Here is a 15,808-nt window from a genome sequence, read left to right on the forward strand (position 1 = left end):
TAACAAACCTAAATGATCCAATTGCTTCTATCCATAATTTATTTAAATACATTCAATCGTCTCTGGCAAGACTATTAAAATTCAGAGCTTGCGCAGAAAAGGAAAAAATTGATCATTAGAGGGGGACTAGTTTTAGACGTGCCTACAAGGGGGAACAACACATATTTGATGCTGGTTGCGGCTCTTCAATTTGAAAAAAGTATTTACATGGTATGGAAAAAAAGGATGACAAATTGACGAGCCACTTTATCTATAAGGTATGAAGAAGAGTATTCTATGACTAATAAGTTCAACATACTATTTTGGTTGAAAAATAATTCTAGCGGGTATACGACTTTATCTAAGAATTCTAATGACACACTCGTTATTACATGAGCCACTTTATCTATAAGGTATGAAGAAGAGGATTCTATGACTAATAAGTTCAACATACTACTTTGGTTGAAAAACAATTCTAGCGGGTATACGACTTTATCTAAAAATTCTAATGACACACTCGTTATTTCAGTGTCTACCGTTACTTCAGAACATTCAACACGAGTGGACGAATAAAGATCCATTCTGGTGTTCTTTGTGCTGAAAATGATGAAGACATTCATATATACTCAAAGTTGGTTGAAGGATAGATATAGAAGGATTAGATGAACACTAATCTGGATGAAACTTTTTCATACGAGTTTGCTAATGCCGAAGAATGTGAAAAATTCATTCCATGTTTTTTTCAATAAGAATTTATATCATTTATCATGTATACTTGATCAATTTTTATTATAAAATATATTGTAAATAATGTGGGAAAAGGAGGACAAAACTGCATCAAATAAGAAGGACATGAGTAACAACACTGTCGATCTGAGTGATGAGTGATAAGTTTGCTTATCCATTATCGGTCTCTCTCTGTTAGTAATTTTATGTTTTTATTCGAAGTAAAAAAATAAATTGTTATTTAAACTATTTTGTGATATGCTTTAATTAAGACTTTCTATAATTATAAATATACTGGATAACTGTGATATTTAAAATTTTGACTTGACTTCCTATTTTAAGTTTGTTAATCAATGTTAATTTGCTATAATATAAGGGATTTTCTATGGTGTGCCCAAGGGCACATAATAGTCAGTAATTCCCATATAAATGGACTCTTTTTATTAGTTATTGAATAATAAATGTTAATGACCCTCTGCATTCAGATCAATTCCACCGATAAGAGTTAGTGACTAGAAAGACCGATAATATAATTTGGACGGATTTTTTTTTCTTACTCAACCAAACATCAAATAATCTAGTTATACATCTCAAATAAATATTATTTTTCTTGCTAGAAAAAGATGATTTTTTTTATGTAAAATTAAAGATTATAAATAGGTAAATAGGGGCACATCAAAGTCACATCACAAAAGATCACTCCACTCCGCGAGTAAAACCCTCACTCTCATCTCTTCAGCCGCCTCATCTCCTCTGCGCTTCTCAGGTATCTTCATTTCTCTATACACACACCTATACATACATATATAATATGTTCGTATCACTGGCTCGATCTTGCACATTACATGAATTAACGAATTTGATTGATTTATACTACTTTTGCTGTTCATTTTGTTGCGATTGTGCCTTTTTCTGTTTTAATTACCATAGAACTGTGAAATGTTTTGATTTTTTTATTTGTGTAATTTTTTTAAAATTTTTTTGACTAATTATTGATACTCGTAGACTTACATACAGTTGATTTTAGATTTCAATCATTTCACACTTAAACCTTAATTTGTTACTGCATTATATTAATATGATATGTTATTCTGGCGATGAATTTAGTGCTATTTCTGCGGCTTACTGTGCAGTTGTTTCCGGTTGATGTTTCACCTAGATCTGTAAATTCACCTAGATCTGTAAAAATTTGAATGTAATTGAATAATTAATGTTGCTGTACTGTTGCTTGTGCACATGCCTTTTCGATTTTTTAGGTTTTACTTTTACCGTTTGAGTTTTGGGAATGTGCTTGAACTTGTCTTATGGATGTAGATACACGAGTAGATGACGATTATAACTGAGATTCGAGTGTTTATTTGTGTTAGAAATTTTTCTTATACCAGTATAATATCCGAACCATTTAATTGAGATTCCTGCCCAAGTTGTCTTACCCTGAGAAAAATAATTTTACGGAAATTATGATCAAGTTCTAAGTAATTTTACGGATATTGAAATTATAATATTTCCGTATCATTTCTAATAGTACATTTACGTATCGGTTTTTTTTAGTTTTTACCTTTTCTAGCATGTGAGATATTACCTTTTCTAGCAAATTATGGATTTTGCTGGTAATAATTATATATTAGCAACATGTCTTGAAAGAGATGTACATGTTTCCTCTACAAAAACTGTATTTTTTTTGCTAAGTCAAAAACTGTATTTCTTATTGGTTGTTTTAACTCACGTGGAAACATAATATTTATATTGGCTGCCTGATGTGGTTATAGAATCCTTGCAATTGATTTTGTTTGTCTTTATTCAAAGTCGGTGATCTTTATTCTTTGGTGTTTGTATATAATATGATATGCAACTTATATTACATCAAAAATGAACATTATATGATATGTGTCAGCTACATGTTATATTATGAAATCTAACGTGTCTTGATACTCTGCACGGGTATTCTGCCGTGTATAGTGGCGCTGATTTTAATTTTCATTTGCATCTTCAAGCACAATGTCTGCTGTGTTCCGTTTGTATTTTTCCTGCCGCCTTACAGTTTTTATTTTATGTTACAGCAAATTTGGCATATCTTTTACCCAAAATGTCAGATCTCGAGGCCCCACTTCGCCCTAAAAGAAAGAAGATCTGGGTTGATTATTTTGTCAACTTCCGCTGGATTATTGTCATCTTTGTTGTCCTCCCTATCTCCTTCACATTGTACTTCCTTACCTATCTTGGAGATGTCAGATCAGAGTGGAAGTCCTATGAGAAGCGTCAGAAGGAACATGATGAGAATGTTAAGAAGGTTGTGAAACGCCTCAAGCAGAGGAATCCGTCAAAGGATGGTCTCGTCTGCACAGCCCGGAAACCTTATATTGCTGTTGGGATGCGAAATGTTGACTACAAGCGTGCTCGACATTTTGAGGTTGATCTTTCCACTTTCCGCAACATTCTTGAAATTGACCAAGAGAGAATGATTGCGAAATGTGAACCTCTAGTTAATATGGGACAGATCACCAGGGTCACTGTTCCAATGAATCTTGCCCTTGCTGTTGTTGCTGAGCTTGATGATCTCACTGTTGGTGGTCTCATTAATGGCTATGGGATTGAGGGGAGCTCCCACAAATATGGCCTTTTTGCTGACACTGTCGTGGCCTATGAGATTGTTCTAGCAGATGGGCGGGTTGTAAGAGCCACAAAGGACAATGAATATTCCGACCTTTTCTATGCTATCCCATGGTCTCAAGGGACACTTGGTCTGCTTGTCTCGGCTGAAATTAAGCTGATACCTGTTAAGGAGTACATGAAGCTGACATATACACCCGTGAAAGGTAATCTAAAAGAACTGGCACAGGGATACATTGATTCTTTCGCGCCTAGAGATGGAGATCAGGATAATGATGAGAAGGTGCCAGATTTTGTGGAGACTATGATTTACAATCCTTCAGAAGCTGTTTGCATGACAGGAAGATATGCTTCGAAGGAGGAGGCGAAGAAGAAGGGCAATAAAATTAACGAAGTTGGTTGGTGGTTTAAACCATGGTTCTACCAGCATGCAGAGAAGGCATTGAAGAACGGAGAGTTTGTGGAGTACATTCCAACCAGGGAGTACTACCACAGGCATACTAGATGTTTGTATTGGGAAGGGAAGCTTATCCTTCCATTTGCTGATCAGTGGTGGTTTAGGTATACCCTTGGCTGGTTGATGCCACCCAAGGTCTCTCTGCTCAAGGCTACTCAAGGGGAAGCCATTAGAAACTATTACCATGAGATGCATGTTATTCAGGATATGCTTGTTCCACTTTACAAGGTTGGCGATGCTCTAGAGTTTGTGCACCGTGAAATGGAGGTAATTTTGTTAATGTAATTTGTGTAGGTACTTTATATATTTATTTATTATATAACTGTATGTTGCATCCACCCAAATAAAGTAAATAAATCTTTGAAAAGATTGATGCGTTACAGTACATGTGCATGCTAAGTTTGGACTAAGCTGATGGCTTTCAGACCTTGATTATACATATCTAGGAAAAAAGTTTCATAGGAGAGGTAACATACCCCATGGCCTGACATCGTGGAAACATAATTAAGTACTAAAAAATCTGGAATTGGATTAAGCTGTAATATGATTTTTGCTGATTAAATTTCAATCTAAGTTCTCTCATGACAAACTCGATGTTCTATGATTCTGTCTACCTATTACAATATAACAAATTTTATTGTTCAAGTTATCCTATAATGATGTTTTTCTTTGTCACAGCTTTATCCGCTTTGGCTTTGCCCACACAAACTGTACAAGCTACCTTGCAAGACAATGATTTATCCTGAACCAGGATTTGAGCTACATCACAGACAGGGGGACACATCCTATGCTCAGATGTACACAGATGTTGGAGTGTACTACGCTCCTGGACCCGTGTTAAGAGGTGAGGAGTTTGATGGTGCAGAGGCTGTGCGTCGACTCGAGAGCTGGTTGATTGAAAACCATGGTTTCCAGCCGCAGTATGCCGTGTCTGAGCTCAATGAAAAGAGTTTCTGGAAGATGTTTGATGCCGAGCTTTACGAGCAGTGCAGGAGGAAGTATGGAGCTGTTGGAACCTTTATGAGTGTGTACTACAAGTGTAAGAAAGGTAGGAAGACTGAGAAGGAGGTGCAGGAAGCCGAGCAAGCCCATCTTGAGACAGCTTATGCTGAAGTGGACATGCCTGTAGATTGATTTTTGAGGTTTAATGTGAGAGCGAGTGTCTGAGTTGCTTGGATTTACAACCAGATCATTTGAGATCTGTCTAGCATATATCTCTCCCTGAATATCTGATTGGCTGTAGTTTGCACATGTTTCTTTGGTTTCTGTTTGGTGTTGGTCGGTTTAGACTATGGGATAGTTCTCCTTTTCTGGTTTTGCTATATGGGATTATTCTCCTTTGCTTTTACCATATTAGCTTTGCGGCTCCATACTTACAACTGCCAGGCACGCTACAATTTAGAAAAGTTAAGATTTAGCAGGTATAAACCAAACCAAACGTACCCCGTATAGGGTATATCACGTAAAAGTAAGGCATGGGGAGGGTATGATATTTGCAGCCTTTTCTCATTCAAAAGAACGAAGAGACCGTTTCCCGAAAAATTTTTCTTGGCTTGTGTGTGAACATGTATAAATATAAAATGTAATTATAAAAAGATATAATACGCAATACCGAATAGTGACGGTTTGTAGTTATTTTTATCCCATATAAAAATATTTTTGATATTTTCAATCCAATCTTAAGAATACCCGCGTAACTTCTAAATTTTAAATCAAATAACTCCTTGTAAAGACAAGACATTCTATCTATAAAAAAATGATTAGTGCCAATAACGTATGAATTTCAGAATACAATAATAATAGAATTAAGCACCTTAAGAGAATGAATAAATTAACACTATATGTTACTAACACTATGACTATATGTTACTAACACTATGTTACTAACACTATGTTACTATATGTTACTAACATCTCAAAATACAATATCAATTTATCCCATAAGTTAATCAACCACTCTAATTCGACGCCTCCAAGACCTTCTATCTAATATCATATTCCCCAAAGGTATTTTTTTTAAATATGCAATATTTAGATATTTAGATATGCAATATTTAGAAAAATTAATTTTTATTTTTAAATTTTATAAAAGTTTAGATTAAATGGAGCTGGTGTTTTTACTCACCCATGCTTAGCTTGTATGTATTTGTTGACGGAGAAATCTGATAACAAAGTTTGAGATTTTCTCGCCGGAATTAAAATCTATGCCGGTGGTTCTTCGCCGGAAAATCAAGCGGTGTGTGGTGGTTATGTGTTAATTGGTGGCTGAGATTGATTAGGACAAGTGGTTGCTCCTTTTCAGCTCTCAACTTCTTACCCCTCTCAATGTGCCTACGTACCCTTTATATAGGGATCAAGTCTGACGTAGTTCTTGGGGAACAAAAAATCTAATGGGCTTAGACTTCTTATTCCTAAGCCAGGTAGAAGCCCATCCAGAATCCATCTTCTGCTAGCTTTAGAAATGTCCAACTATGAGGCCCAACCGCGAAGGCCCAAGGCTCGTCCGTAATCGTAGGACTTCACGGATAATGCATCTCCCTGCGCAAGGATAACACTCCGCTACAGCTATCTTCCTTGATTTACGGACGCAGGTATAGCCACGGTTCACCCCAAATTCCGGACCATCCTTCAGTAAACACTCCCACAACGGTGGACGCGTCCTACACAAATGGGCGCGTCCTGATCTCCTCTTTTGCAACGCAACGCTGAGTTTGACTCCAATTAACCCGCATTTGACCCGCATTGATCCAATGCCAAATTTTGGGTATAACAACTACCCCCCAAACTTCATACGCAGTTGAAAACAAAGTTGGAATTTTTATCCTTAAAACCAAGCGACGGAATTTGGCTTACAAACCCAGGACGCGCCGTTGGTAGATGACACGTCTTTCCACTCATTCTATAGTCGTTGCATTACAGCTGTCGCACACGTCAGCATACCCTCTTATCTATAAATACCCTAAAATGAAACTCACATCATCATTTTACTCTCTCAACAACCGCCGTCGCCGCCGTTCAAGCAGAATTTTCAAGTTCAAAAATCCGGCAATCTCTTCGCTCATTTCTCAACTTTTTGTATTCAATCTATTCCTCAACTTACAAGGTATGTAAATCCCTCTTTATTTCTTCATTTTATTGATTAAATCGACTGTAATAAGCAAAAGGCTGTTCGTATACTTCTTTTCTCCATGAACTGTTCTTCCTTTCTCTTTGTGTATATATCTGTGTATGTATATAACAACTTCCATATTTTGCTCTTTTGATTCTGTAACTGCATGTTTCTAGGGCTTTAACTAAATTTCCCCAAATTAGCCATAATCGATTGAGATTCTGCTACATTTTCACTATGATGGACACGTCTATAACGGAGGGCGCGCCATATTGTTGATTTCATGATTTACCCATCGTAGTTTAACTTGCTCCAACAAGAATAGAGCAGACGCGTTATCAAACTAGGACGCGTCATATTGTTTCTTAACCTTTAACTCACTTTCTTGTGATAGATTTTCGAGGACACGTCCTAGCATAAAACCTGTCTTTGCACCTTTCTTTTTTATTATCTTACTTCTTCTCTTTAAGACATGGACGCGTCCTCAAAATCTTTTCCCTTCTTGTTTCAGCTGGAGGACGCGTCTTCATCTTCTCCGTTCCACCCATTCAAAGTTCTCAACAAACACCTCGGGATTTCTTCCCCACCTTCCATTTCTTTCATTCCCGAATTATTTGGTCGCAGGTTACAACCATCAAAAGAAACCAGACTAAGAATATAATAGTCGCTGGTTGTAATCATGTGTCGCAGGTTGGTACATAATTAACTAGTCGCCAGTTAATTTTTGTGAGTCGCAGGTTACAAGGAATATTCCCTGATCTCAACTCTCTCCTCAGCCACACATTATTGATATACAAGTCTGAGCAATTTATTTGTTCTGTTCATCTTCTCTCCCAAAGAGCTGGTGAAAATAGAAGTAATGATTTTCAGAGAAGCTCAAGCACTTTAATTATCCGTTTAACTTCTCACCGGAGTAACTTTATAATGCCCGATTAAACTCTTGTATATTCATAGGGGAATTATAATCGTTACTCAGCAATTAAATCCTTAGACAAACAAAAGTTAGAATATTATATAGGATTTAATTTGTTGATCTTTGTAAAATCTAGGAACTTTGTTGTTCTTAGATTGTAGTCAGTTAATTTATTTACTAGAGTGTAGCAACACCCCTCGCGGATTTATATACGAATATATATTTTCTCGAATATCTTGTGTTCCTCGTTTTATTGTTCCAAACACTATTCCTCTCAAGAACACGAAATCACTAACCGAGCACTAAATTTTATATCCGCAAAAGATTTGAAAGAATTTTTTAATTTAGTGATTATCGTAATCAACCCCCTTTTACGATAATTCGGGACCTAACACTTTTCCCTTCTTGTTTCAGCTGGAGGACGCGTCTTTATCTTCTACATTCCACCCATCCAAAGTTCTCAACAAACGCCTGGGGATTTATTCCCCACCTTCCATTTCTTTCATTCCCGAGTTACTTGAATATCACAGAACATAATCTTTCCTTGAAGCAGAATGCCGTGAATTTGAATATCTGAAATCAAAAACTTCACTCATGGCAAGCTCAGACTCCGAATCAATGGACAATGTTCCCCTTAGTGCGAGACTTGGAAAGAAACGCAAGAGGACTTCCCAAACTGCCCGTAGTCAAGCAATCGAAGATTGGACTGACGACGAGATCATCCCTTCTTCCAGTAAATCACAAAAACATAAAACCGTCTCTAACAAGGGCGCGTCCACATTCTCTCAATAAGAATCTCCTGAACAGGACGCGTCTCCTTTTCAAGACGCGCCTTCTCCTCATAGTAAAGGTGAATTTGAGGAAAGAGCTCCTGAGCCTGGTAAATACCCCATCTCTCCTCAACAGTCCGTCTCTCCACTGGAGCATTGGGAGCCAAGAGACGTAGAGCTTGATTTTGACTGGAAAGAACTTGAAGATCTCTCTGAGGCAGAGAAGAATGTCTGAAGGAAGAAAGAACACAAATTAGCTTGTATTGGGATGAAATCTACTGCAACAGACTTAGAGATTGGATGGACCATGAAGTATTACGACATGGAGGGAATCTGGGCGCGTCCTCTTAGAATGATGAGGCTCCATATTTTTAACGTGGAGAATTTGAGGATCCCTATAATGGTTCTTACTCCAAAACTCATCTCTTTGGGTGTGGGCGCGCCCTTGTATCCATATATCAAGAAAATTTTAAAGTGGTATGACGTTGCTCTAGTTCAACTGTCCCCTAACTCATACAAGCTAGCATGGGCCTTGTATATAATATACCGCAACCTAGGCTTGGGCGCGCCCTCCATGAAGGAGTTTAGCTTCTTCTTTAGCATCAGGAAATCTATCCCTCATTACCACTTTTTTGTCATCAACAAGTGGTTAAACAACAAGGGCTTCAATGAAGGAAAGGTGAGCCACGAGAGGGATTGGAAAGAACCTTTCTTCCACATCTATGATGTCAAGAGAGCCCAGGTTCGCTTCAACTTAAAACCAAGTAAGTGATGTTTCCTATGACGCGTCATATAACCAAGACACATCCTCCCTTCTACCAAGCTTCTTTACTTATTCCTTTCTTGATAATCCTCATATGTCTTCCTTAGATAAAAGAACCCAGAAAGAATTAACAGGAAAAAGAAAAAAAATAGCAGAGAAGGTGCTCAAGTATGCTAAGGAACATTTCAACCTAAAAAATATGATCACAGAGGCCAACCTTAAGAAAATTGGGGCTCTTTCTGCCAGGGTTGGTTCCATTTATAAATACCACAACTTTTACAACGGAAAACCCGTCCTCACAGCTTCTGAAAAAGCTAAGGGACTTAACGCTACAGAACTGGTTCAACTTGACATTAGCAGACAAGTGGACCTAGAATAGGGTAAGAATTATCATATATAGTCATACATGCATCTTCGTACGCATATCTTCCACTTTTTCTGATATATATACATGTGTTTACAGTCCGTATATTTTCCTTTTAACGCGTCTTGATGCTAGGACGCGTCCTTGTATCCTTTATGTGTTTTTGATGTTTGCACAAGACTGTTAAACTTTATAACTTACACAGGATACATCATATCACACAGGACGCGTCCAGTTTTATATGCATATTTATCGTTTTAATATCACTGTTAAAACACATAGGGCGCGTTCTGTTATCTCGGCGCGTCTATTTCTAATATTTTCCATATTTTGTCACATATATGACTTCTCTTCCCAAAGGGTTTGCTATTGGGGCCACCAGAAAGCTGAAAGCCAGGACCAAGCACACTCCTGTGAAACCTAATCAAAAAACCAAGGATCATTTGCCTGCTGTTGCTCCTTCTCCCCCACCAAAGATCATCGACACCACTGTGGTGAACATCTCAGATAAGGAGGACGCGACCTTAAAGCGTCAGAAGACAGTGCCTGATGATCAATCTTTTGTCCTTAGATATATGGGCGTGTCTTCATCTAGCACTTTTACTGAGGAAGAGGTAAGGGGCTGGACTTTTAGAACTGAGTAGCAGACTGAGGAAGCTATGATGAGAGCAACAGTCGAGCTTCATATGCACGTGAGGCAATATGCCAATATGACTTCAAGACTCAGGGCGCGTCTTGCTGTCACTGATACTGCAAAAATTCAAGCTGAAGACAAAATCAAATCTCTGGAAAAGAGCATTACTTTGCTCACCAAAGAGAAAGATGTCGAGATCCTTCAGCTAAAGCAAGACAAGGCGCATCTTGAGGGTGAAAAGGCACAGCTTGAAAGCAATGTCACCTCTGTGGAGAATGCTATGGAAAGCGTAGTCACTCTAAATTCCACCATGCAACTAGAGTTTGATACTCTGAATGATGACAGACTGCACGGCTGAAAAGAAGAGAAGAAGCTGGTATATCAAAACGGGTTTGCAGCTGGTTTTGAAGAGTGGTGTTCTAGGTTCATAGCAAATGACCCAGAATACACTTTTTTCAAGTTTGATGAGGATACTCAAAAGTGGTAAATGATTTCAGAATTAGGGCTACAGACTCAATCAAGAACAAAAGGATCATCCTAGGCCTGGAAGAGGATGACGCGTCCCCTGCGCCTTCTCCACTTCAAGCTCAGCCTCCACCTTCTTCCCTAAAAGACCAGGACAAGCCTCAGGATGCGCCCCCTGCCTAGGACGCGTCTTATGTCTATTTATGAACTTTTATCTGAACTGTCCCAAGGGTGCAGGTCCCTTAAGCCTTGCAATTTGTAAACTTATGGTTTTTTCTAAATGTTGCTTGCTATTATGTTTCCAAGGTTTTATACCTTGAATTATCTTAATGCATATTTGACTTTACTGGTTATTCAGCTTTTAGCAACTCCTTTTTACAAGTTATATGGTGGGCGCGTCCTTTTGTCAGGACGCGTCTATTGATCCCCCTCGTAAGCCATGTCATTGTCATTTCCTTAACTTTGTGAAACATAGATTACTCTGTAAGGGCGCGTCCTATATGGAGGCATCTATCTTATCGTTTTAATTCCCAAAGTCACAAACTATTACCAAGACTATCAGAAATATTAGGGCGCGTCCTGAGCTGTAAGCGCATCCTTATAAATCATCATATAATTGCACAGTCAGGATGCATCGTCCTTTAACTTAGACAAATATCTCAAAATAACAGTGATTGATACTAGTATGGACGCATCCTTAGCCAAGGCGTGCCCACTTTTTTCCTGAAAAGCAAATTACATTGTCCCCGTTTACAGTAATATTTTATATTGAAGATTAAGCAGTGGACCCATCCTCCTTTGTGGATGCATCTTATTTTCTGAAAGATTACTACAACTTCATAAAATACTAAAAGTGAAGCATTATTTTAGGAGGGCGCGTCCTATTAACAAGAGCATTAACCTCACTTTTTCCTATCTAATAACTTTGTATAGGTGTGGACGCGTCTTTATCGTAGGGCGCGTCTTCATTGTTTTAAAAATCAAACTTTTGAATGTTCAAAGTTTTTGTTTTTTATTGAATAATGCGCTCCAGTGTCAAAAGTGCACCGGTCCCATGACTACTATGCTATGTGGGGAATTTATTCAAAAATATGATCCTTCAACTAGTTCTAAGGTAAGTAGTACATGCACTACCCCCTAGGCTAGGAGGAATTTTATTGCTTCTAGTCTAAAATTTGGGCAACCTTACTGATAATACTTTTGGAGGTGCTCCGCATTCCATACTCGCGGAACCAACTTCCCTTCCAAGTCTTCAAGGTGATAAGTCCCCTTCCATAAGATTACTTTTATCTTGTATGGTCCTTCCCAATTAGCTCCAAATACTCTATGCTAGGGATTCTTTGTGTTCAGCATCACCTTCCTGAGCACCGGATCCCCTACCTTCAACAGCTGTCCCTTTACCTTCTTGTTGTAGTACCTTGCAGCACGCTGTTGATATGCCGCGAGCCTTAGCTGTGAGTTTTCCCTCGTCTCTTCCAAAAGGTCCAAGTGAAGCCTTTGGTTAACTTCTACATCTTCCTCTGTGTAATGATCTCTGCGCAGCGATCTTGAGCCAACTTTCACGGGAACCATAGCTTCGTACCTGTAGGTGAGCATAAACGGAGATTCTCCCATGATAGATCTTGGTGTAGTATTGTAAGACCACAACACTTTCGGGAGTTCTTCAGGCCAATTCCCCTTGCGCTCCTCCAGTTTGGTCTTGAGGGTATGCTTTATTAATTTATTTACGGCCTCCATTTTTCCATTACTCTGAGGATGATAAACCGCTACAAATTCCTTTTTAATCTTCAAATCCTCATATAAATGTCACAGCTCCTTGCTATCAAACTGCTTTCCGTTGTCAGAAACAAGTTTGTAAGGAATTCCAAACCTACACACAATGGAGTTAAAGACAAAGTCTCTGATTTTTTTTGCGGTGATAGTCGTCAGCGGCATAGCTTCCGCCCACTTAGTAAAGTAATCAACCGTAACCATTGCATACTTGACATCTCCTTTAGCCTTAGGTAACTCTCCAATAAGATCGATCCCCTACATGGCAAATGGCCACGGGCTTACCATAGGAGTTAAGAGCGTCGCTGACATAAATGAGTAATTCCCAAAGCGTTGGTAGCGATCGCATGCTCTAACAAAATTCGCGGCATCCTCCTTCACCGCAGGCCAATAGTAACCTTGGCGTAAAACTTTTATTGCCAACGAGTTACCCCCCAAGTGATTATCACAAATTCCTTCATGTACCTCCCTTAAGATTTAATTCCTCTCTTCTTCATCGACACATCTGAGCAGCGGTTAATTGAAGCCTCTATTATACAAAACTTCATCATACACCACATACCTTGCAGCCTGGTAGCGGAGTCATCGAGCCTTGAACTTATCGTTAGGAAGTGCCCCCTTGTGAATATATGCAATAATGGGTGTCATCCATGTTTTCCTAGGAGCCTCATTTGTTTGCATCACCTCTACCTCTGGGATACTATGAATCTTCTGGATTTCTAAAGGTATGGATCCCAATAACACAGCCTCCTGCTGGGACCCCATTTTTGTCAGAGCATCCGCGTTGCTGTTCTTTTCCCGCGGTACACATTCCAACCTAACCTCTTTGAACTTTCCAATCAGGCGCTGAGTGCACCTCTAGTATAATTTTGTTCGCGGTCCTCGAGCTTGAAACCGCCCATTCACCTGGTTTACCACTAACTCTGAGTCACTCTTTGCAATTAAGTTCCGCACCCCCATTTCCAAAGCAATCTTTAGGCCATTAATCAACGCTTCATATTCCGCATCATTGTTTGTCGCATAAAATTTGAAGTGAATTCCACTCATTAGATGATGTCCCTCCGGGGTTACGAGTACTATACCCGCGCCTGCTCCTCCGTTGTTAACTGCTCCATCCACATATAAAATCCACCAGGGGCGTTGAAACTCCTCTAAAATCTCCTCAGTATGAGATGGATGTGACACCTTATCATCAGCCTCAGAATCAAATTCTAACAAGAAATCAGTTATAGCCTGACCTTTGATTGTTGTGCGGGGTATATACTCCAAGTCAAACTGTCCCAACTCCACAGCCCATTTCAACATTCTCCCCGACAATTCTGGATTGTGAAGGACTTGCCGCATAGGATATGCTGTACGGACTTCAATTCTATGGGCTTGGAAATATGGGCGCAGCTTTCTTGATACAAGGATTAAGGCATAAACTAGCTTCTCCATACTTTTATAGCGGGTTTCAGCATCGTGCAATCGCTTGCTCACATAATACACTGGTGACTGTTGCGCATCCTCTTCTCTCACCAGCACTGCGTTGATTGAATACTCAGAAACTACAAGATATAGGATCAGAGACTCCCCCTCCAATGGTTTTGACAACATGGGAGGGTTCCCCAGTTGTTCTTTGATCCTCCTGAAAGCTTCCTCACATTCTGGTGTCCATACAAAGTCTTTCCCTGGCACTTTAATCGCCTTAAAGAATTCCTTGCATCTGTCGGATAATTTAGAAATAAATTGGTTCAGCGCGGCGATCCTTCCAATTAAGCTTTGCACCTGCTTCACACTGGTGGGAGACTTCATGTCTAGCAGCGCTTTGATCTTTGCAGGGTTAGCTTCAGTTCCTCTATGGTGGACGATGAACCCGAGAAACTTGCCTGACTCAACACCAAACACGCACTTCTGCGGATTCAACATCATGTAGAACCTTCTTAGAATGTTAAACATTTCCATCAGGTGCTCGATATGATCATTTGCTTTCTTCGACTTCACCAACATGTCGTCCACATACACTTCCATGGTTCTTCCAATCTGATTCTTGAACATCATGTTCACCAACCGTTGGTAGGTCGCGTGTAACACCCCCAGATCCGGGGTCGAGGATCCGGGTCGTCACGGTCTTTCTTTCCACAATATCACTTCACTTAATTAATAATAATAACCTTATGCTGTGACCCCACACTAACACACACCACAACCCGTTATAGTCTCAGAGGTGAAATTTAAATAAGTACAAGTCTTTGAATCCACAATTTAAAAGTTATTACAACCCAAAATGATTACTTGATAAATTTACAGTTAATTGCCATTATCTGCCACAAGTTATAATTATACATAATTGATTCTCAAAAGTAGATGGTCTGATCTACAATAGATCTACCTCTGCAGCTATAGCAGCTACAACATCAACGGGAAGACGCAGGACGCTTCCCACGCGCTTGCGCTGGGTCTGCTGGAGTCTGGCCATCTTTCCTAACTGTTGTTGTGTGATGAAGAAATAAAGCAAGGGTGAGCAGCAAGCCCACCAAAATAATATGTATAATGATTTACAATATATGAGCCTACTCATAATACTCATGAAAGTCTTGGTCAAAAGAAATGAACCAAGTTTGATATCTTAATGCGATGAAGTCGCAAAATATTCAGTATATATACATATATACTTTTCAAAATATTGGAAGTCCTCTTCCATGCATAATATACACAAAGTCCCAGTGTATAACTGTATAAAAATATCGTTGCAAGGTGATCTCATATATCTAACCTTGTCTCAACGTTTTTTTCTGAAAATCTTTGTCATTCATAAGACAATTATTAACTAGATATAAGTTTAAAAGATGAGGTTACCAAATACACCAATATACTTATATCTTTCCCAATACTACTTGAACTACCACCGTTCAAGTTATAACCAGTTTCAAAAGTTCATCACATAGATGAGACTACAAGACAAGATTTGAATAGATTCAATCTTTGAAATATTATTGAATGAAATAAAGTTACGAGATACTTTATTTAGTCCCGATATATATATATCCACATATATATATCTCTAAAACATTTCCTGGAACCTCTGTTATGTAAAGTATGAACAGAGTTGCAATATCCAATGAATTTGGAAGGAAAAGAAAACCTTTGGCATAAACCAGATATCTTGCTGATCAGGCAAAGATACCCATAAGTAACCTTTTCTACTAGTAGATGGACGAATTCCCTACTGGTCATCACCCTAGTCATAATTAGGACCTTATGCTGGA

The 15,808-nt window shown here is 38.8% G+C and overlaps 2 protein-coding genes across 2 annotated transcripts; one reads left to right on the plus strand and one right to left on the minus strand.

Annotated features, from left to right (window-relative positions):
- Nucleotides 1-1,330: 1,330 nt before the first annotated feature.
- Nucleotides 1,331-5,120, plus strand: LOC141683361 (delta(24)-sterol reductase-like). The gene is made up of 3 exons (XM_074488056.1): nucleotides 1,331-1,471; nucleotides 2,766-4,039; nucleotides 4,451-5,120. The coding sequence occupies exons 2-3, from the start codon at nucleotides 2,792-2,794 to the stop codon at nucleotides 4,904-4,906; spliced, it is 1,704 nt and encodes a 567-aa protein (XP_074344157.1). The 5' UTR covers nucleotides 1,331-1,471; nucleotides 2,766-2,791; the 3' UTR covers nucleotides 4,907-5,120.
- A 6,294-nt stretch (nucleotides 5,121-11,414) lies between these two features.
- Nucleotides 11,415-12,527, minus strand: LOC141686100 (uncharacterized). Its single transcript, XM_074491156.1, has 2 exons — nucleotides 12,147-12,527; nucleotides 11,415-11,513 (listed from the first exon to the last, which is right to left on the minus strand). Exons 1-2 carry the CDS (start codon nucleotides 12,525-12,527, stop codon nucleotides 11,415-11,417), a joined length of 480 nt encoding a protein of 159 aa, XP_074347257.1.
- Nucleotides 12,528-15,808: the final 3,281 nt, after the last annotated feature.

Source organism: Apium graveolens, chromosome 9 (genome assembly GCF_009905375.1).
Source record: "Apium graveolens cultivar Ventura chromosome 9, ASM990537v1, whole genome shotgun sequence".
Classification (NCBI taxonomy): domain Eukaryota; kingdom Viridiplantae; phylum Streptophyta; class Magnoliopsida; order Apiales; family Apiaceae; genus Apium; species Apium graveolens.